The 22918-nt window shown below is 40.7% G+C and overlaps 1 protein-coding gene across 1 annotated transcript in view; it reads left to right on the top strand.

The window, feature by feature from the left end:
* The window catches only part of arhgap35a (Rho GTPase activating protein 35a), a 115587-nt gene that overhangs the window by 32089 nt on the left and 60580 nt on the right, over positions 1-22918 (top strand). Inside the window, exons 2-4 of the mRNA XM_067974835.1 lie at positions 1381-1463; positions 2864-6779; positions 21701-21845. Of these exons, the coding sequence (XP_067830936.1) occupies positions 3081-6779; positions 21701-21845 (3844 nt within the window). The 5' untranslated portion in view covers positions 1381-1463; positions 2864-3080. The remainder of the gene's footprint in view (positions 1-1380; positions 1464-2863; positions 6780-21700; positions 21846-22918) is intronic.

The following is a 22918-nucleotide window of genomic DNA, read 5'->3' as shown; positions in this document are numbered from 1 at the left end:
GGGTGATACAACAGGAGTTCATGGCTGTTGTTCTCCAAGATGAGTTCCTATTCTCTACGAAGTTGAGGCAGGGTTCATGGCATAGAGCAGAGGCTAGTGGCATCCGTACCACAGGAGACATGTAATATGAGGCTAAATAACATAGAGGAGCAAAGGGAACTAGGGGTACAGATTCACAAATCATTAAAAGTAGCAACACAGGTTAGCAAAGCCATAAAAAATGTAAGCAAAGCCCTGGGGTTCATTTCTAGGGGAACATAATTCAAAAGCAGAAAAGTTATGTTAAAATTAAATAGAACCTTGATTAGACCACATCTGAAGTACTGTGCACAGTTCTGGCCTTCATATTACAAAAAGGATATAGAAAAGTGGAAAAAAGGATTTACAAGGATGATACCAGAAGTGAGGGTGCAACTATCAGGAAAGGCTGAGTAGGCAGGAGCTTTTTTTCTCTTGGGTGAGCTGATAGAGGCCTTCTAAATTATGACGGTGTTTGATCGGGTAGACAGAGAAGATATTTCCTAAACTAGGGGCCTTGAATGTGAGAGCGTCACAAATAAATCCAATAAGAAATTCAGGAGAAACTTCTTCACATAGAGGGTGGTGAGAGTGTAGAACTCGCTACCTCGTGGCTTGGTTGAGGCGAATAACATAGATGTATAGGAGAAATTAGATATGCACACGAGGGAAAAAGGAATAGAAGGATATTTTGGGGTGAGATGAAGTAAGGTGGGAGTATGCTTGTGGAGCATAAACTCTGATAGACCTGTTAGGCCAAATGGCCTGTGTTTCTGTGCTATAAAATTCTGTGAACTGTTTGTGAAGTGTACCTAGCAGTACAATTAGTTTATAGATTTTGTCCTTTCAAGTTCGGGTTGTGTCTGGAGAGAGTATTTTGAGCTGTGTAACAATAGGTTGAAGTACTGGTGGTAGTAATGGAGCAATATGAGGTGATGAATGAGAATCAGAACCATGGATATTCCAGCACAGAAACAGGCCATTCAGCTCAAGTCTGCACTGAATACTTTACACCCTGTATTTCACAATGTATTTTTCAGTGGTGACCTCACAGCCCCTTTCAGTTCTTCAATGTAATTTCAGCACTGCTTTAACTGTCATCAGCATTGAAAATAAGAAACAGATTATTTTAAAAAGGCAGAGATTGAATAAAAATGTCTTTTAAATCTTGGGATTCAGATCATATCCAGAAACTTTAACTTTGCTAATGTGTTTCTGATGCCTTTTGTACCCATACATTAAATTAGTGTTATTAAAAACCATCTATAGCTTTTCCGTGTGGAAAAGTCATTATTTTAATGGTGAGGCAAAGGACCTCTAGTTTTATCTTCTGCTGTAATCGTCTTTCTCTTTTTTTTCCAGCATGAATTTCATTGGAATGATTAGAGGATAATGGGTGAATGGAAGTGATAAGACAAAATCTCACCCACAAATTGAGAGTGAAGGTAAATACAAAAGAATTTGTACTGACTGTAGGAATCATTTTATATTGTTGATGGGTGTCATGAGTGGCTATGGCATTGTGCTCAATTGCTCAGTAATGATGTAATCACTAGAAGAATTACATATGTGACACTGCGCTATTACCAGAATTTATTTTACTAGGAAATAATGGTGTATATTGTAAGCGTTACCATCTAAACTATTTAATTTATCTAGTTTTCTCTCCTCTTTTTAGTCTTGGAGTCGCCTTGCACTATGGACCTTGTCTCCTCTTCTATATTAATTTAACAAAATTGGTAGAGCAAGATTGGTCGGTACAAAGAGTTAGATTCAAGAAAACTCTAATTTAGAAGTCAACAGCAAGAAATTATTGAAATCTTTTACTAAAATCAATGTAAAGTATTCCCATTGTTTCAGATTTTATTCAGTAAGTAGCTACTCCACACAGACCAGAAAGATCCCAAATTTAATCCTTGATTTGTGCTCTGCTGGTATTGGACTTGGCAGCATTCGTAATGTTACAGTTGGTGTCAGTGGCCCTGGATTGGGGAAAAGAAAATTGACCAGGATTTCCTGCACTTGATCACAATCTCATGACTGCTGCTGGAAGTGTCGTGTGTTAACATGAGTTGATGACTGATTTGGCTTGATTGTGATGTCTGCTGTGGTCAAGTATCCTGCTGACATTGACAGTTAAGGCTCAGATGTCAGTAATGGCCACTTGGGTGAGGTACTGTAGAGCCGCCCAGTGTCTCTAACCATATTCCAACTAGGAAAGGGTGGGTGAAAATTGGTGAAGGAAATGTTATCCCTGTGACTGCTGTACTTTTACTTAGTGAGCAATATGCTAAGTTTAAAACTGGAATATAGGACAGAGCTAACTAAAGCATTTGTTTTTTGGTGGTGATTGAATAAGGGGCAGAGAAACAAATACTTTCATTGGTTCTTGGTCCCATATTCCACCATAAAGTCTGCTGCATTATTTGCATGGCAACATCATGCTACAGAAAAATTTACTGCTGTAGACTAATTATCTTGTTTGCCTTTGGAGTTCTAGTGCTGTACAGTTGAGTGAAATTAGCTTACACTGTTGACTTTGGGCTTGCTTAGCAAGTAGTCAAACAGTATTGGAAATATTGCACTTCAACCTAAAAAATTGCTCTTCAGTCTTCTGCAATGCTATTAATTAATCACCTTCAATTTCTGCCACCACTGGTAACAGCCCTATAACCACTAGTACTTCATCCTTGTGTTGCTGTCTCAGACACAACCAGACTTTGAAAAGACAAAATCTATAATTGTACTGTTATGTATTTTTTTGAAGTTCAAATGAACATAGGATACACCTTCTCACCATTGCACTTTCATTTTCCAATACTAATTACTTGTTTTTCTTTCACAGGGAGTTATTGGGACCATCAATTTTTAACTGTTTGGGGCAGTGGAGAGAGTAATACTGGGGATCACGAAGACATGGATGGGATCTGAAGCTTGTGTTGCAAAAGGTGTCTGTCTGTAACTACCCTCTTCAGATCGCTAGGAGTTCTATGGTGGTACTGTACTGGGAGTAGGTACAACTACTAACATGCTGTTGACAGTATCAGGATGATCGGATAATTATGATGGCAAAAAAACAGGATGTGCGGATCCCAACCTACAACATTAGTGTCGTGGGATTATCTGGGACGGAGAAAGAGAAGGGGCAATGCGGAGTTGGGAAGTCATGTTTCTGCAATCGATTTGTGCGCCCTAAAGCTGATGAATTTCATCTTGACCACACATCTGTCCTCAGCACCAGTGACTTTGGGGGCCGTGTTGTTAACAATGACCATTTTTTGTATTGGGGCGAGGTTGGTCGAACGGTGGAGGAAGGAGCGGAATGTCGAATTCATGTGGTGGAACAAACAGAGTTCATTGATGATCAGACTTTTCAGCCCCATCGGAGCACTGCCCTGCAACCCTACATTAAACGTGCTGCAGCGACCAAATTGGCATCCGCTGAAAAGCTGATGTATATTTGCACTGACCAGTTGGGTCTGGAACAAGACTTTGAACAGAAGCAGATGCCAGAAGGGAAGCTGCTGATCGATGGTTTCCTTCTTTGCGTAGATGTCAGCCGGGGTATGAACAGGAATTTTGAGGAGCAGCTTAAGTTTATCACAAACTTGTATAACCAAATAATAAAAACGAAAAAGCCCATTGTGGTGGTGCTGACAAAATGCGATGAAGGAGTGGAGCGGTACATACGTGAAGCGCACTCCTTCGCCATGACTAAAAAGAACCTCCAAGTGGTGGAGACATCAGCTCGATCGAATGTCAATGTGGAACTGGCCTTTAATACTTTAGTGCAGTTAATAGATAAAAGCAGGGCAAAGCCCAAAATAACTCCATATTATGAAGCATTGAAACAACAAAGTCAACTAATAGCTCATGCAAAAGATAAGTATGAATTTATCATTAACCACTGTGTCACCCATCATAATGAAAGTTGGATGAATGCCACTAGGAAAATGCAGATGAAACCTGAATTCCAGGAGTATGTGTATCTAGAAGGAACTCCGAAGGCCAAAAAACTATTCTTGCAGCATGTTCTGATGCTTAAGGACAGGCACATTGACCACTTAAAGAACAAGTACCTCAATAAACTTGTACTAGCTCTTGATGTCCTTTTCCCTGATCTGAATGAGATTGAAAACTTGAACTGGCCCACGGCACAGCAGCGATTGAAGACCAAGCAGGACTTCTCAGGTTGGTTTGTTGTTCTTAGTGAGATGCCATGGGATAAAACCGATCATATTGACAAAATGGATGACGACAGGATTCCATTTGACTTGCTGGCCTGGAAGTATGCTGAAGATCAATTCATTAAGCATTTAGAAAAACTGAAGAATGAGAGAAAAAGAGCTGAGATGAGGAGGGCTTTTAAGGACAACCTGGCATCATCACCTTTCATAACCCCTGGGAAACCATGGGAAGAGGCTAGAAGTTTTGTTATGAATGAGGAATTTTATCAGTGGCTCCAAGAGCATGAATACCAAGATATTTACAGTAGACACCAGCGTGAGATTATAGACAAGGCCAAGGATCAGTTTCAGGAACTGCTTTTAGAGTACTCGGAGTTGTTTTATGAATTGGAGTTGGATGCCAAACCCAGCAAGGAGAAAATGGGTCTCATCCAGGATGTTTTGGGAGAAGAGCAACGATTTAAGGCACTTCAAAGGCTCCAAGCTGAACGTGATGCCCTTGTGTTAAAGCACATTCATTTTGTGTTCCATCCGACAAAAGAGACTTGTCCTAACAGTCAGAATTGTGTAGACAACAAAGTTGAACAGTTGTTGGCTACTAGATTTTATCGATCATCTGACCGGAGCCATGTGAACTCTCATTCGGACTCCAGTGCTGACAAACTCAACCTTGTACTTCTCGGCAAGGATGGACTTGCGCATGAACTGGCAAATGAAATTCGGGTGCTGTGTACTGATGATAAATACGTGCTTGAGGGCAAAATGTATGAACTTTCATTACGACCGATAGAAGGTAATGTAAAACATCGGGTTAATTCTTTTCAGACGCCAACCTTTCAACCCCATGGTTGTCTTTGCCTCTACAACTCCAAAGAATCGCTGTACTACATAATGGAGAGCTTAGAGAAACTGAAAGAGTCAACTTTAGACAGAAGGGACAATCATTTAGCACAGCTGCCTCTAACACTAGTTCTAGCAAACAAAAGGGAGAGTGGCGGAGAAACCCTACAGACTTTGAGGAACCATGGCCAACAACTTGCCAACAAATTGCAATGTCTTTTTGTTGATGTAACTTCTCACAGTGTGGGTTCCGGACGAAACTTCAGTGAATTACAAATCAATCAGGCTTTGAAAGGCTTGTTGGATACCATGAAACGCAATTTGAATCTAGTAAGTTCATCCCCAAGCATTAAAGACTTAACTGATGCAGATCTTCGAATAGTAATGTGTTTGATGTGTGGTGATTTATTTGGCGTGGATGAAGTCCTCCTCTCCATCATTCAACCTCATTTTTGTAGCTCATTGCAGCCTGGGAACAGCAATTCAGTAATGCTTGAATTAGCAATCGGAGCAGTGCGTAAACGTGTTGAACTATCGGTTCTCTCCTACCATTCCTCTTTCAACATAAGGAAAAACCAGTTAGTCCATGGATATATTATTTTTTACTTGGCAAGGCGCAAATCTTCCTTAGCAATGCTCCGTGCCTTTCTGTCAGATGTGCAGGACATCATACCGATTCAGCTGGCAGCGGTCACTGAAGGAGCTGAAGTGCCGGAGAGCAATGTTTCACGGGACCAGCTTGAAGAAGGCCAAGAAATTGCTCAAGAGATCTGTGGCAAGTTTACTGTAATACCCAGCGGGCAGCCATTTCCGCACAATGTAGAGATTTTTGCTCCGTTTTTCAGAGATGCGGCTGAAAAGAAAACAATCGTTGAAGCTTCGCACATGTATGACAATGCAGCAGAAGCATGCAGCAATACAGAAGAAGTCTTTAACTTTTCTCCCAGGCCTGGCTCACCTCTCAACAATTCAAACTGCTTTGATTACGACGAGGACACTGAAGGTCCACCACCCTATGTTGCACTTCGAGATGAAACTTCTGGGACTAAAGACCAATCTAAGCTCTTAATGGACCTTGAAGGGAATGACAACTACTCTCTGTACACTCTCGGCTCTTTTGAGAGACTAAATAACAAAGTACCTCCTCCTGTAAAACCAAAGCCAATGGTACATTTTGACAAACTGATGAAGAAAATGGATTCCTCTGAGGGGAAAGAACCAGGCAGCAAAGAAATGCAGAGAAAGCCTTCAACTGTAAGTTGGGCACCTTCTGAAGATGGATCATACACCTCTGACTATGCAGAACCAGTAGATACCTTGGTGAGACCAAGAGGGGATGAAGAGAATATCTATTCAGTGCCACATGACAGCACCCAGGGTAAAATTATCACTATCCGGAATTCTATTTCCGCAAAGTCCCAATCGAATGGAAGTGGTAATGGGTCAGACAGTGAGATGGACATCAGCTCTTTGGAGCGTCAGAGGAAACTTTCATCTGTCAGCAAACCATTGTTGTACAGGGACCGGTCCAAAAAGTTAGGCAAGTTTGCAAGTTATCGAACAAGTTTCAGTGTTGGGAGTGATGATGAACTTGGGTCTCTGTCATCACAGAAAAAAGCAGAGGCTGATTCTTCACTGCCTAAGGGAGATACTACACCCAACACTTTTGAACCAGATGGAGATGATTCAAAGAGAGGGAAGCTTCTACGTAGCTTGAGAAGGCCAACATCAAGGGTAAGAGCCCATATTCCATTGCAGAATTCTTTTCAACAGTATATATGGACCAAAGTGTGTACACCTCCCCTGCCTTGATCGTTTAAAGCTTAGGGAATTGGACTAGGTAAAAATCAAATTTTACCTCTTGTTCTAATAATTAGCACAATGCATTTTATAAAAACTATCAGACATAATGTTAGTTTACTGTTTTCAATAGAGTTTCAGTAAAATATAATTGTGCATGTGTGAATTTTTTGTACTGTGTCCACTTGACCTGAAGAGACCCTGTCGTACAATTGTCCGAAGCATTCTCCTTCGAAACATGCATTGTATGTACCTGGAGACAATATTTTGAGCTGTATAATTAGTTGAAATACTGGTGGTTACAAGTCTCGCTGGTAGTAGGAGTAATTTGAGGCGATGGAATGAGTATCACACAAGAAGAGTGCTGGGAGAGCAATAAAGCATATTAGCTTAAGTATAGTTTCTGTTATAGCACATTGGTACACTAAGTAAACAACAAAAACGTGCATTTATATAATGTCTTTAACGTAGGAAAACGTCCCCAAGGCATTTTACAGGAGCATAATCAGACAAACATTGGCACTGAGCCAAAGGAGGAGATAGTGGGATATTGGGACAGGTGATTAGAAGCTTGGTCAAAAAGGTAGATTTTTAGCAGGGCCTTCAAGGAGGAGCGGTTTAGGGAGACACGGCACGGCTGCTAATGGTGCGGTGAAGGGAGTGGGGGATGGACAAGAGGCCAGAGTTGGAGGAACATAGAATTCTTGGAAGATTGTAGGGTTGGAAGAATTTAGAGATTCGGAAGGGTGAGGCCATGAAGGGATTTGAACATTAGGATGAGAATACAGTTTTGCTTCTCTCCCATAATTTAATTGTACTGAAATTCCAATTTGATTGCTGTAAAATGGAGCTGTGGTGAATAGCACATGCTGTTGAATAAAAATATATTCAGCAAAATGTCTTGAATTTCATGTGATGAACTGCTTGTGTAGAGCAGCGACTTATGTAGGCGCATATGGCAGCCATTCTGCACCACCAGTGTTGCAAAAATAGTGAGATAACTGGCCAGTTAGTTTTTCTTTTTGATGGTACTGATTTGATGGAAGGAGTGTTAGCCAGCATAGTGGAAGAACACCCTGCTCTTTTGTGAAGAGTACCATGGAATTTTAATATCCAGCAGCACAGTCAGATGGGTCCTCAGTTTAACATCTCATATTGCACAGTGCCTAGATTATGTGCTCAAGTCCTGATGTGAGGTAGAAACCCACAACCTTTTGACTCCGAGGCAAAAGTGCTGCCAGCTGAGCTAAGCTAAGATTTGACTATATTCATACCCCATACGAGATCTGTTGTTGTGCTATCCAGCATCACAAGTGTTTAGTAACAGCTGCTTTTGTTGAAAGAAAATTTGAATGTTCTTCTGCAGTTGCCAACTGCTTAATACTGAGCTTCAAGTTTGAAAAGATACCGCACAAATAGAATAGCAGCTCGACTTGAAGGTACAAAAGACTGTTTCAAAAGATTTTGAGTTTCACTGTCATGGTGCATGAACAGTTTTATAAAATCATTGAGTGAATTTCTACTGGTTTCAGCACCTTGGTACATTAAAGCCTTTTATTTTAAGAAAAAAACGAATATGGATTATAGATTCCATTTTCTTGACGTTCTATGGCTGACCTTATTTTGTTTGCAGTTTGCTGCTTTTGACCCTGTGATCACAGGCAGTCTCACGCTTGCATGTGCTTTTTTTGTAACACTTTTTTTCTCCTTTCATTTCTTGGCCCCCTCTCTCGTGCCTCTGCCTTTTCTGTTTCTCTTTTTCCTTTTTCTTTATCTTTCCTCCTCTCCAGCCCTTCTCCTATTTGCCTCCCTTCTCTCATGATCGAAAATAGTCCTTTTCGTGAAAGCAACTGCACTGTATCTTCTAGGATGTGAGAATAAGTGTAAAGTTTACCTGAGGAGCTGCTTAAATACTAGGCGTTAGTGAAGAAGAGTGGAAGTACCCTGTGCTGGTGTGGAGCATTATTAGCTCTGATGTTGTAGAGGTTACAGAGTAAAGCTGTTGGTATTCTGCCCCATTTAACCTTCAACTTCAGAGGAGCCTCCCATTCCCATATTGGCTGTCCATGTGCATGTCTTTGTGCGTCTGAGCAAGAATGCCATTTGTAGTGTGGACTTGCACCTACTACATACTAGATTGAAAGCACTAAAACCCATTCTAGTTAGGACATTGCAGCTGCATTGAGAAGAGACTGTCATCCCATTAGTCTGGGCTAGTTTCAAACCTAGGTCCCAGAGGTCGAAGACCGGTGTTGTCAACAACTGTGTCTCCCAGTTCCCTAGTGGGTAACAATTATTAAATCTGTGTATGATGCAACAGCTCTTAATTTACAAGGCCCTACAATCCCAGGGATAATACACAGTTCCATTTAAGATTCTATTTTGTATTGTTTTCTATTGTGCAGTAGTGCCTGGTGCAGATTTGCCACAACTGCTCAAAGGTATCCTAGTGAGCCAGTTCCACATGGCCTCAGCTCTGTTGCTTTCTCGCACTTCTGTCAACTGCACAGTGTTGTGCACCATTTTAAAATTGTGTCCTGGACATGATACACGCGATAGTCAAATTTGGGACTTAACTGAGCACTTTTTAAATTTGTAATTTTACAATATTAATATTTTCTTCACAATGGAAGCATTGTCAGAGATTATCTTGGAAAGCAGTGTTTATGGTGCAGTCTGCAGTCATAGCATGCTCTTCTGTAATACCATTTCCATCATGCCCAGCTGTCATGCTTTTGCCATTCTTTCCATACTTGCATGTCTTTTTAAACTTGCCTTCCATTGACTTTTCTCCCACCCCCCAGTTGTCTCCAAGGTAGCTGGTGCTGTGTTCAGCTTGCCCAAGGCCAATTTATTTTTAACCAGCAATTTTCTTTTATTCCCAACAATACCTAAAATATACCAGCGCAAAAATACATCCTCCATGACTCCATCTGATCCTCCTCTGCTTTTCAAAGAAATAACTTGCATTTATATAGCACTTTTCATGAGCTCAGGATGTCCCAGAGTACTTGACAGCAAATGAAGTACTTTTGAAGTGTAGTCACTGTTGTAATGTAGGAAACGCGGCAGCCAATTTGCACATGGCAAGCTCCCACAAACAGCAATGAGATAAATGACCAGATCATCTGTTTGTGATGTTGGTTGAGGGATAATTATTGGCCCAGACACCAGGGAGAACTTCCCTGCTCCTCTTCAAGATAGTGCCATGGGATCTTTTGCATCCACTTAAGAGGACAGGATCTCAGTTTAACGTCTCATCAGAAAGACAGCTTCTCTGACAGTGCAGCAATCCCTTAGTACTGCACTGAAGAGCCAGCCTAGATTATGTGCGCAAGTCTCTGGAGTGGGATCAAATATGTCATGTGCAAATATGTACACAATCATGGAATTTGAGCCGGACCATATTCCTGACGCTCCCACAAGTTTCCAATAAAAACAGTTTCAATTACACAAATACCATAAATCAGTGGCCCTGATGTCTTACATGGGATAAGGCGATGAATTCTCTGACTCTGATTCAGATCTGTCCATTTACTTGTACGTCTTTATAAAAAGCCAACATGATCTCTAACTGACTTGAAAGTCTGCCCAAGAATAGTTACCCTCTAACTGACCCGGGAAGGCACAGCAATTGCACCATTCAGCCTTAAAGGGACAAGATACTTGATATAATGCTCCTGTGTCTTTGGGATTAGCTGTTTGCTAGGTGTTTTAAGCTTTTGTTTCCTTAGTATCTCTGAGAGGGGGAGGAAAATGCAAACAATTGCTCGGGTATGATTCCACAGGCATCAGCAGCCCTTGAGTACTTCAGCCAAGTGCTCTTCCTGTGTGAGTCTAGAAACTGTTGCCAAGCTATTTGATTGATTGTGTGGTTCATCACAGCTGAACCTGTTCTCACCTGATGTCCACATAGATGCACTTTCCAATAGGTTTGGGGATACTGCAGTTACCGTCAGCATTCTCTGGATTATGGGTCCATTCCTGAACGCCATCCACAGTATTTACTTCCTACATTTTTGCTTCAGGCCTCTTTTAAAGAAGGAGGCTGTTCCCTTTACCACTTGTTATCATTTTTTAAATCCAGATGTTTTAAGGCCATAGTGATTTAGCTTTATTCGCCTTGTTTACTTTCTTGGTCTGTTTCTGCTGGTTGATATGAATGTTTTTTATATGTCTGTGAATATTTTTTAAAATCATGAGTGCTGAAGTCCCAAGGGGGAGGGGGTGGTTGCTGAAGTACTGATCAGGGGTGATGAACTGGCTGGGAAGAATTCCCGAGTGTGACTGAACCGAATCGATAGCCATTATCGGTGAGGCGGTTCAGTGATCGTATATTCCAGCTGTCAATTCATCCCGCTTCCAGGTAGTTTTCCTCCTCAATGATCTCGTCGTCACTCACTTTGAATAAAAGTATGTTTTAAAAGTTTGTCAAACAAGGAAGTGAGGATAATTGTAAATTTAATTTCGTGAATCTGTTTGAAATACTGATTTCTCAACACCTTTACAATGTATGTTGTAACACTGAATTCCCCCATTCACCATTGTGCCTGTTGCTGTAATTACTCTTGTAATAGCCAAGGTCCCAAAATGCATGTTAAATGTCTTTTTGAAATAACATCAGTAGTTTTCTGCAGAGCAGGCACTTTTGTTTTAAAAAAAAAGAACCTACTAGAATCTGCTCCCTAGTCCATTCTAGTCCTGAGTCATAAATACTGGGACGGTCCCAAGTTTAATCCTGGGCCTGTGCTGATTTCACTGATCTCATACTTTGTGCCAGCGAGGTTGCTGGTGTAGTCCTTAGTCCCTTCTGCTTTTAGGGAGGATTGGGTGCAGGTCGAAGAATTGGCAGGGTTTTGTTTGGATGGGAGCAGGATTGAGTTTGAGTGCATTACCCCCGTACAGTGTAGACTCCAAGCCACTTAGATGCAGTACTGGAGGGTGACCAGTGCCTGAGGAACCTATCCCACCATTAGTAAGTGCCTCAGGGCAGGAGGTGGAAAGATCAGACACTGTTTCATTAAAAGATTGGAGCACAGGAGTATGCAATGTTGTACATTGCTGATGGTGATTGCCTTTTAGACCACTTTGTATAGCTAATATAATTTGAAATCCATTACAGTCTTAACTCCCTTCACTCATTTCTAATGACACTAGTGCATGTTGCACCCATTGGTATTTGGCTGAGCAGATCAGCTTATTTGGAGAATGATTGTGTGTACATGATGGGAGAGAAACAAAATGGACCCTAAAATAAATGTGGGGGATCTTTAAGTCTGAATCCCTATTAACAGTTGGAACTCAAATGGGTTGAATTGCATTACTTTAATGATTGAAATTCCATTAGAATTTCAATGAGTTTGATGTGGCTGTGTCAGGACAGCTTCAGTAGATTAGACAGCTGGTCTGGAATTTGATGAACCAGATTTGTGGGTGATCACAGAAATTTTTAGCCCAAGTAGGGAAAGAAATGGGATGATCGACTGTAGGCAATACTAAGCATCTATTTTCAGTAAAAGGCAATTTTTTTTTGAATCAGAGGATTTCTAAGCCAGGCAGCTACTAAATTCAGTGGCTTGTACAATGGATGGGCTGCCTTCTCCTCAATGTGCAAAGTGACAATGGGTGTGGAAATAAGGAGTCTCATTATTCAAATCTTTGTGCAATCAGTTTTTAGGTTTTGCATAGTAGTGCAGACTTGTACTGTATCCAGTAATACCTAGATTATTGAAGAGAAAGAGCACACAAGTTAAATTGTTCTTCCACTCAGTCCACATAATTGTTTTCATTCAAAGTGATTCATTCACTGATGCCAACTGAGACAGTAGGGGTATGACAATTGCCCATAACGACCCTGGCTAGTAATGGAAATATCAGTGACCTGCACTGAAAGGTACGCGTGTATGAATGTCAGGATCAGCCTTGGGTGTACTTGCCATCCACGGTTAAATAACCAGCAGCTGCACGTGCGTCTGGGATCACATGTGAAAAGTGACTACCTTGGGTGAGCTATTGGATGCCACGTAACATCTGTGGAACCCCACCCCAGCAATGATCAAGGTCTGTAGCCAGGAAATAACACTCACATAATTAATTGAACTGTCAGGCTATTGAGAAAATGCTCTTTTCATCCAGTGATCTGTCCTCAATTTCTGCTCGAGACTTTGCATATTACTGTTTGACCATGTTGGTTTGTGGGGGTCTCCTTTATACAGAGTTGGGTTCCAGAAGTCTTGTTCTTTTATATGCAATGATCAGATGGAAAGACAACTGATGTTTCAGTACATCTGAAGAGAAACTTTTGATTTATGACCATTTTTGCTGTCACTAATGATTCAAGTAGGCAGGGCCAGTCTTCCTACTGGAGAATGCTTTATGCTGAAGTAAAGCACCAAATAACCTGGAGGTTAATTCTATGTCACATGAGGAGCCTATCGCCTTTAGATCTGTAGCGCATCTAAGGTGGAAGTGGGCGAGAAGTGAAGAAGGTTTGATGGGTGAGTTTGATGTTTAGGGCATGATTCTTTCCTCCTCCTTCCCCACAAAAAGGTTGCCCAGCTTATATATATCGCTTCAAAGTGAGATATAGTCTGTTTCTGTTTCTCTTTTCTCTTCTCCCCAAGTAGTGACCTAGCTCATGTATGTGTATCACGTGCTCACTTTTCTTCGCAATGTCTTAATCTTTCTCTCCACTGCACATTCCCTTTCCAGTGCTGTCTTTTGCTTGTCTATCCAAAATGTTTCAATATTTTTAATCTTTGTTTTTTTTTAAAAAAAACAATTTAGACAAGTTGAAACAAAGCAGCTAGTATTTGCCTAGTGGCAAAAATAGTGATAAGGTCCCACATAAGAGACTGTTAGCTAAGTTAGAAGCCCATGGAATCGAGGGAAAAGTACAGACTTGGTTAGGAAATTGGCTGAGCGAAAGGCGACAGAGAGTAGGGATAATGGGTAAGTATTCACATTGGCAGGATGTGACTAGTGGAGTCCCGCAGGGATCTGTCTTGGGGCCTCAATTATTCACTATTTATTAACGACTTAGATGAAGGCATAGAAAGTCTCATATCTAAGTTTGCCGATGACACAAAGATTGGTGGCATTGTAAGCAGTGTAGATGAAAACATAAAATTACAAAGCGATATTGATTAGGTGAATGGGCAAAACTGTGGCAGATGGAATTCAATGTAGACAAATGTGAGGTCATCCACTTTGGATCAAAAAAGGATAGAACAGGGTACTTTCTAAATGGTAAAAAGTTAAAAACAGTGGATGTCCAAAGGGACTTCGGGGTTCAGATACATAGATCATTGAAGTGTCATGAACAGGTGCAGAAAATAATCAAGGCAGCAAATGGAATGCTGGCCTTTATATCTAGAGTAATAGAGTACAAGGGGGCAGAAGTTATGCTGCAGCTATACAAAACCCTGGTTAGACCGCACCTGGAGTACTGTGAGCAGTTCTGGGCACCGCACCTTCGGAAGGACATATTGGCCTTGGAGGGAGTGCAGCGTAGGTTTACTAGAATGATATCCGGACTTCAAGGGTTAAGTTACGAAGAGAGATTACACAAATTGGGGTTGTATTCTCTGGAGTTTCGAAGGTTAAGGGGTGATCTGATCGAAGTTTATAAGATATTAAGGGGAACGGATAGGGTGGATAGAGAGAAACTATTTCCGCTGGTTGGGGATTTTAGGAGTAGGGGGCACAGTCTTAAAAATTAGAGCCAGACCTTTCAGGAGCGAGATTAGAAAACATTTCTACACACAAAGGGTGGTAGAAGTTTGGAACTCTCTTCCGCAAACGGCAATTGATACTAGCTCAATTGCTAAATTTAAATGTGAGATGGATAGCTTTTTGGCAACCAAAGGTATTAAGGGATATGGGCCAAAGGCGGGTATATGGAGTTAGATCACAGATCAGCCATGATCTTATCAAATGGCGGAGCAGGCACGAGGGGCTGAATGGCCTACTCCTGTTCCTAAAAAAATAAAATTCCTACTGTTGCAGCAGGCAGTGTTGTGTAGCTAGGGTTTTGAGACCTTGTCGTGGGAATCGATGCCATAATTTTGTGGTCTGCTTTGGGCACTGAGATGTTGCAGTGTTGGTGTTCTGCCCCGTGTACTGAGGAATCTGGCTATTTCTACATATTGTCTGCAGAATGATCAAATGCAGCACTGGATATGGGGTTTGGGTATTCTTTTGTATAATGCATTTGGTATTTTAATGAAGCGACAGTATAACTAAATTCACAACAGCTTCAGTAATTTGATGGTAAAATACTTAATTAGAAAACATTAAATTGATAAAATTGCTTACTAGAAAATTTAGAGACAGCATTCCACTGAATTTACTGTTTTAAAAGGCCCAAATTAGCACTCACTTATATTGAATATTGTCATCATTAGCTCTTAAAAATCAAATGGCGCTTACCTGATCCCTTCCAGAGCAGTGGTGGAAATACTACGATTAGCTAGAAAGAGGAAGACTCTGACTTGAGTTTCATTCGAAACTGTGTGTGGACATTGGGAACATGTTGAATTGGGCTTGGTTGTAGTTGAAAGGCTGACAACACACTCTGTCTAGACTTGCATGGGAGCCACTTGGATGAGGTACTGGTGGGCTTCCTGGTCCGTGGAAATATACCCCCAGCACTGAGAGTCAGCATATTTAGGCGAGAGGAGAGAAATTCATGGGAAGGGAATTTTTTTAAAAAAAAAAGTGGTTACCAAGAAATCTTAGTAACGTTTTGTTTTTATTTATTTGCTGCTTTCTTAAACCCTTCCTTCCCAACTCCCCACCCCCTGGAAAAAATATTTCTGTTCTGAACACTGATTACCTCTTGTGAGGAAACCAGATCACTGAAGTTAGCTGCATGTTGCTAATGTGAGGGAGCTGAATTATCAGAATTGTTAACTCCTTGGAGGTGACCTGTGCTTACTGCTTAAACTTAAGTATTTAAAAGAATGTTGCACTTTTTAAAAAAAATGTTCTAACAGTTTTAATAGTCAGTACTGTACCTGACTGACACAAGGAGTGCTTGACGGGCCCACCAAATACAAATTGCTATTTTTCTCCCTCTGTTTCTCTAACTCTGTTCACTGTCACTGCATTCCTTGATGGACAATTATTCACAAAAATCCACAGATACCGGTCATTCCAGCTTTGTGTTCTCAGCATATTTTTGCATTGGCTCATCATAATTTCTGTAGCAATGACTTATCATGGCAGGAAGGTTAACCAGGCCAACATCATTTCTAATAAAACTAAACCATGATAAAGATGGCTTGGAACTGCAAAGAAAAAGTTTAACTTAAGATTACTCTCCTCTAATCAGCCTCGTTGCTGGATGGGTTTTTGGAAGGTCAGTGAAGATGAGAGATTTTGATGTTGGAAGTGCTGAAATGTTCCCTGAAATCATCTGAAAAGTACTTTTTTAAAAACCTAGTGAAATTTTCGATAGATTCAGAAGTAAAAATGTGTGCCAAATTTCATGGTGTTGACAGCAATTATGATTTAATAGGGGTGTTGACTTGAATTTTATATTTTTTGAAGTCTTGACCAAGAAATTGATGGAGGGAGAAAATTGAATATGAGAGTAAACTAACAAGAAATATAAAATCAGATTGGAAGGGCTTCTACAAGTATTTAAAACGAAGAGATTAGCGAAAGCAAACATGGGTCCCCTAGAGGCAGAGACAGGAAAAATTATAATGGAGAATAAGGAAATGGCAGAGACGTTGAACAAGTATTTTGTATTTGTCGTCACAGTAGATGACATAAAAATCATACTGGAAATAGTGGGGAACCAAAGGTCTAATGAGAGTGAGGAACTTAAAGTAATTAAAATTAGTAAAGGAAAAAGTACTGGAGAAATTAATGGGTCTAAAAGCCGACAAATCCCACGGACCTGATGGCCTACATTCTAGTGTTTTAAAAGAGGTGGCTGCAGAAATAGTGGATGCACTGGTTTTGATCTTCCAGAATTCCCTAGATTCTACAACGGTCCCTGTGGATTGGAAGGTTGCAAATGTAAGCTGGCTATTCAAGAAAGGAGGGAGAGAGAAAGCAGGGAGCTATAGGCTAGTTAGCCTGACACCAGTAGTAGGGAAAGTACTAGAATCTATTATTAAGGACATAGTAATAGGGCACTTGGAAAATCAGAATATGATTAGGCAGAGTCCGCATGGTTTTATGCAGGGCAATCGTGTTTGACAAATCTTAGAAAATTTTGAGGATGTAACTAGCAGGGTAAATAAGGGGGAACCAGTGGATGTATTTGGATTTTCAAAAGGCATTTGATAAGGTGCCACACGAGAGGTTGTTACAAAAGATTAGGGCTTTTGGGATTGGAGGTAATATATTAGCATGGATTGATTAATGGACAGAAAACAGAGAGTAAGAATAAACGGATCATTTTTGGGTTGGCAGGTTGTAACTAGTGGGGTGCTGTAAGGATCAGTGCTTGGGCCTCAGCTGTTTACACTCAGTCCCCTCATCTAAGTAATTGATATATATTGTAATGTATCCAAGTTTGCTGACGATTCAAAGTTAGGTGGGAAAATAAGCTGTGCGGAGGACGCAAAGGGATATAGACAGGTTAATTGAGTGGGCGAGAAGATGACAGATGAAGTATAATGTGGGGAAATGTGAAATTATCCACTTTGTCATGAAGAATAGAAAAGCAGAATATTTTTTAAAAGGTGAGGGGCTAAGAAATGTTGAAAGAAATTCAGAGGGATTTGTTGTCCTTGTGCACCAATCACAGAAAGTTAACATGCAGGTACAGCAAGCAATTAGGAAGGCAAATGAATGATATGTTAGCCTTTATTGCAAAGGGGTTGGAGTATAAGAGTAAGGATGTCTTGCTGCAATTATATCTGTCTCTGGTGAGAGCTCACCTGGTGTACTGTGTACAGTTTTGGTCTCCTTCCTACCCAAGGAAGGATATACTTGCCTTAGAGGGGGTGCAACGAAGATTCACTGGATTGATTCCTGGGATGACGATTGTCCTATGAGGAGAGATTGAGTAGAATGGGCCTATATTCTCTGGAGCTTAGAAGAATGAGAGGTGACTCATTGAAATGCATAAAATTCTTAGAGGACTTGATAGGGCAAATGCTGAGAGGCTGTTTCCCTTGGTTGAAGAGTCTAGAATGAGGGGTCTTGGTCTCAAGAGGTCAGCCACTTAGGACTGAGATGAGGGAAAATTTCTTCACTGAGGGTTGTGTGTATCTGGAATCCTCTACCCCAGAGGGCTGTGGATGCTCAGTCGTTGAATATATTCAAGACTGAGATCGATAGATTTTTGGACGCTAAGGGAATCAAGGGATATGGAGTAGGGCGGGGAAGTGGAGTTGAGGTCGAAGATCAGCCATGATGTTATTGAATGGCGGAGCAGGCTCGAGCGTATTGCCTACTCCTGCTCCTTCTGTTGATATGATTGTATTGGCTGTAGGTCAACTGGCTGGATGAGGCAAAGATTTTTGTAACAGCTTCCACTGCTGCCCTTTTTCTCTTTTTTCCCCCCCTCCCCCGCCATTACAAAAAAAGTGAGAAGAATCACTTAAGTACAACAAGTGTTGAAGAAAAAGAATCATTATTTGTATAATTTCGACTTTGCTAAAGGTGTACAACAGAGAGAAATTCTGATTTAAAAAAAAAACAAAATCTATTAAAAATTACTAATACCACCACAGAGTTTTAAAATATATGTGGCAGTGTTAAGGCACAAGTTCAGTTCCTCCCATCCCCACTCTCACCCTTTACCACACTAAATCAGAAAGCCTTCGATCTGAAACATTAACTTTGTTTCTTTCTCCATAGATGCTGCCTCACTTGCTGAGCTTTTCCAGCATTTTCTGTGTTTTATTTCTCCTACCACACTCCTAGCTCCATTGTTGGGATAAGCCAAGCAGGCATTGAGCATTTCCCATGGGAGAAGTCTGGGGGACACTGAGTGAAGGGAAATCCGATTTCATGGCACTGCATCCTCCTTGGTACCTAGTGGCATTGGAGATCTGTATTGTCCCCTGACGATAGCTGGAGCTGCATAATCTGGGGGACCGTCAAAGGAAAAAAATTGAGGGGAAGGGTGTCCGTTGTCATGAGACGATTACATGCCATCAAAAAAAATTATTTGGATTGTTAGTTTAGAATTCTTTATTAGAGACAAATGGCAATGACCATTTGTGATTCTTAAAACATTGGAAGAATCAGGTCAGTGCAAGGTGTTACCAACAAGACTGATAAGTATTAGATGCACCCTGAGGAACTTGATTAGAAGTCAAAACAGGTTATTTTTAACTCTACGCATATTAGTATGTCCATGTTTGGAAACTTTTTGTGCACTTTTTATTAACGACTTAGATGAAGGCATAGAAAGTCTCATATCTAAGTTTGCCGATGACACAAAGATTGGTGGCATTCAGTGTAGATGAAAACATAAAATTACAAAGCGATATTGATAGATTAGGTGAATGGGCAAAACTGTGGCAAATGGAATTCAATGTAGACAAATGTGAGGTCATCCACTTTGGATCAAAAAAGGATAGAACAGAGTACTTTCCAAATAGTAAAAAGTTTAAAAGCAGTGGATGTCCAAAGGGACTTCAGGGTTCAGGTACATAGATCATTGAAGTGTGATGGACACGTGCAGAAAATAATCAAGAAGGCTAATTGAATGCTGGCCTTTATATCTAGAGGACTAGAGTACATGGGGGCAGAAGTTATGCTGCAGCTATACAAAACCCTGGTTAGACTGCACCTGGAGTACTGTGAGCAGCTCTGGGCACCGCACCTTCGGAAGGACATATTGGCCTTGGAGGGAGTGGAGCGTAGGTTTACTAGAATGATGACCCGGACTTCAAGGGTTAAGTTACGAGGAGAGATTACACAAATTGGGGTTGTATTCTCTGGTGTTTCGAAGGTTAATGGGTGATCTGATTGAAGTTTATAAGATATTAAGGGGAGCGGATAGGGTGGATAGAGAGAAACTATTTCCGCTGGTTGGGGATTCTAGGAGTCGGGGGCACAGTCTAAAAATTAGAGCCAGACCTTCAGGAGCGAGATTAGAAAACATTTCTACGCACAAAGGGTGGTAGAAGTTTGGAACTCTCTTCCGTAAACTGCAATTGATACTAGCTCAATTGCTAAATTTAAATGTGAGATGGATAGCTTTTTGGCAACCAAAGGTATTAAGGGATATGGGCCAAAGGCGGGTATATGGAGTTAGATCACAGATCAGCCATGATCTTATCAAATGTTCCTAATTTTGGAAACCGCACAGTTGAGTCTAAATCTATTGGATGAGATTTTTGTTGTACGCATACTCATATAGGCTTTTCTGTGTGTAGTGTTGTCAGATTGAAGTGCATTATCTTTCTATCTCTCTTTCCCTCCTACCACCACAGTACCTGATAGAACCTATTGATGGGTGAGCAGGTTCTTTATAGGTTCTCTGATCACAAGATGCTTTGCCAAGAGCTCCATCTATTTACTTGTTTATTTTTTCCAGAGGTCAAGTTTCTGTTTTTGCTCTTTAATGTTTAACTTTCTGGGAGGCACACACCTTGCTAAATATCTCTCGTATAATCTTGTGTCTCTCTGGGCAATATCAGCTGTTAATATTTTCCCATAACTGCTCATCAGCCTTGACAGAGGAAAAGCAAGAGGGCTTGGGTTGACGTGTCAATCAGTACATAATTTGATTACTAAATACAGAAGTCTTTTGGTATTCCAAGCCAACACACAGTTTGGTCAAGTTTGTGACTCTGCTGCAGATGACGTAGCTCTCAATAGATGATTTCAGATCAGCCTGGAGGTGCTGACACATGAAATTGGCCATCAGTTGAGCACTGCCAAAAATCTGTGTTTCAGAACCAGACTGAATTCTTTATAATTTCCATGTGACATCACATTGAGGCAGGATTCACTAAGCTGACCCTTGTGTATATTTCTGAAATACTCTTCAGGCATGTGAATTTATTACAACTGAGATGTTAATAAGGGAGTTTCGTCTTGCACACTTGAGATGTTAAGTGTCAGTATCCCATTGAGGTAGCGATGTTTATGCTTAACTTTAGCATCCATTCCTGTCTGTTTCTGTCAAAGGGTTATTGAATGTTCTTTTCGTAAAGCAGTGTCCTCATTGGGTGTTGACTGAGAGGAGTTCCTCATTTTAAATCCTGAAGCTAACTGCTTCAAACTGAATTTTTTTTCTTCTGAAATGGAGTGGTGTCAGATCAGAACAGAAGAAAAAGATCTAATGCAAATGTTTTAGAAATCTCTGTTTCCAGTTGGAAGTTGAACCTGGTTCTGAACGGTTGAGTGTTCATAGACTTGTTTATGTTGATGTGAAGCATGTTACCATTGTCCTTACTTGGGTGTCAATAACTTTGATTTATATTGCTATCCTTGGTTTAAGTCTCTGCATTAAGCGATGTTGCAATCCACCTAACTATACATGAGACGTGTTTAATCTACAATGGTGTAGTTAGGTGGTCCCTGTCAGTTTGTGGAAGTGTTACCTTTAATTTTGGTGGGCGAGATGGATGTGATGAGAAAGAAAGATGCTGCACTGCAGTGAATGATTTATTTGTTAAATGTAGACTGCCATTATTGACTGAAATCACGAAGATGTGAATGATTCATTCACATGTTAATGGAGAGCTATGTATGGAAGCTTGAGCTTTTGAAAGGGAAAATCTTAAGAATGTGAGCAAGCAACCTTCTACAGTAATATCCCTGAAGTTTAATCTGTAGAGAACTTGCCAGCCTTCAACACTGTTTTGGCACGAGTGCTGTGACTGCTGCAGATTCCTGTGTTACTAAATGTTCTGCATGTTTTTCATCCACAGAAACCCAAGCCCAAACCTCGACCTTCCATTTCAAAGAGTACTTGGGAAAGCAATTATTTTGGAGTGCCTCTGACTACTTTAGTGACAGTGGAGAAGCCTATTCCTATCTTCATCGAGAAGTGCATAGACTTTATTGATTCTACAGGTAAGACCACATTTCTGGTGATAACATGCATCTGATTGCTTCATTAACTATGTAATGTGCGAATGTCAGCACACGCACTGTAGCTTAAATCTTGTATCTCGTCAACTTGGCCCGGACAGGTTTCGCTGATAAATCAGAAAATTAATCTGCACAGCATAACTGAACACATTCTCTGGCTTCTTCAACAAATTTTGCAGGTTAATTTTCAAGGATCTAAAATAGCATTTGCAAAAAGCAAAATATGCAGACTGTTTTTAAGAACCGTGAAATGCCGACATTGTTTCAATAGAAGCACCGAGTAAGATGACACTTATAGTTCCTATTTTGTTTTTGAGGTTGAATCAGATTAGTTATGAATGGAATGTACTCAGGTGGTTCCTTTGATGCAACCAGAGTTCAATTTCTTCAATAATGCTTTCAGAATATTGATTATAAAGATTACTTCATCTTGATCATGATGTGACTATGAACTCCAGCACCCAATGGGAGGGGCTTTACCAGCACAAAACTGCTGTTAAAGCATTCACGGTATAAATGTACTTGTCTAAACTCTCATATCTTAATACTTGTTTTAATATAAGCCATCCTCTCCCTGTGGGATGTTAGTGCTATGCAACAGTGGTAGGATATAGGAGTCTCACCAATAATCTTGACTGTGCTGTTGGGTGAGAAGGCAAGTAAACATAAAAATTTCCCCAAAGGGAGGGATTGAAGGAAGATTAGAGGTTGAGCTCTTGTGCGCTTGCCCCATCACCGGACACAAGCAGCTGGATCAGGAGTAACATTGGCAGAGGCCTTGACAGTAAGGATCCAGTCGGCATTCTCGGACAAGGAAATAGGGCTGGGGAAGGGGATTTAGAAAAAGAGAAAGGAACCTAAGGAAAGAGAGGAGGAGGATGAAAGACTTCGCTGTTCTTAAAACTATCGCTCCAGTGAGTTGATTACTTCTGTTCTATATAAACAGTGCTGTGAACACAGGGCTTTGGGAGAGAATAACTGAGCGGTGGTTATCTATTTAATGAGTCTACACAATAAGGTCTGTAATTAGAGGATCCACAATAGAGTGCGCTGGA

Source organism: Heptranchias perlo, chromosome 41 (assembly GCF_035084215.1).
Source record: "Heptranchias perlo isolate sHepPer1 chromosome 41, sHepPer1.hap1, whole genome shotgun sequence".
In the NCBI taxonomy this organism is placed as follows: Eukaryota; Metazoa; Chordata; class Chondrichthyes; order Hexanchiformes; family Hexanchidae; genus Heptranchias; species Heptranchias perlo.
This window is presented reverse-complemented; position numbering and strand designations above follow the sequence as displayed.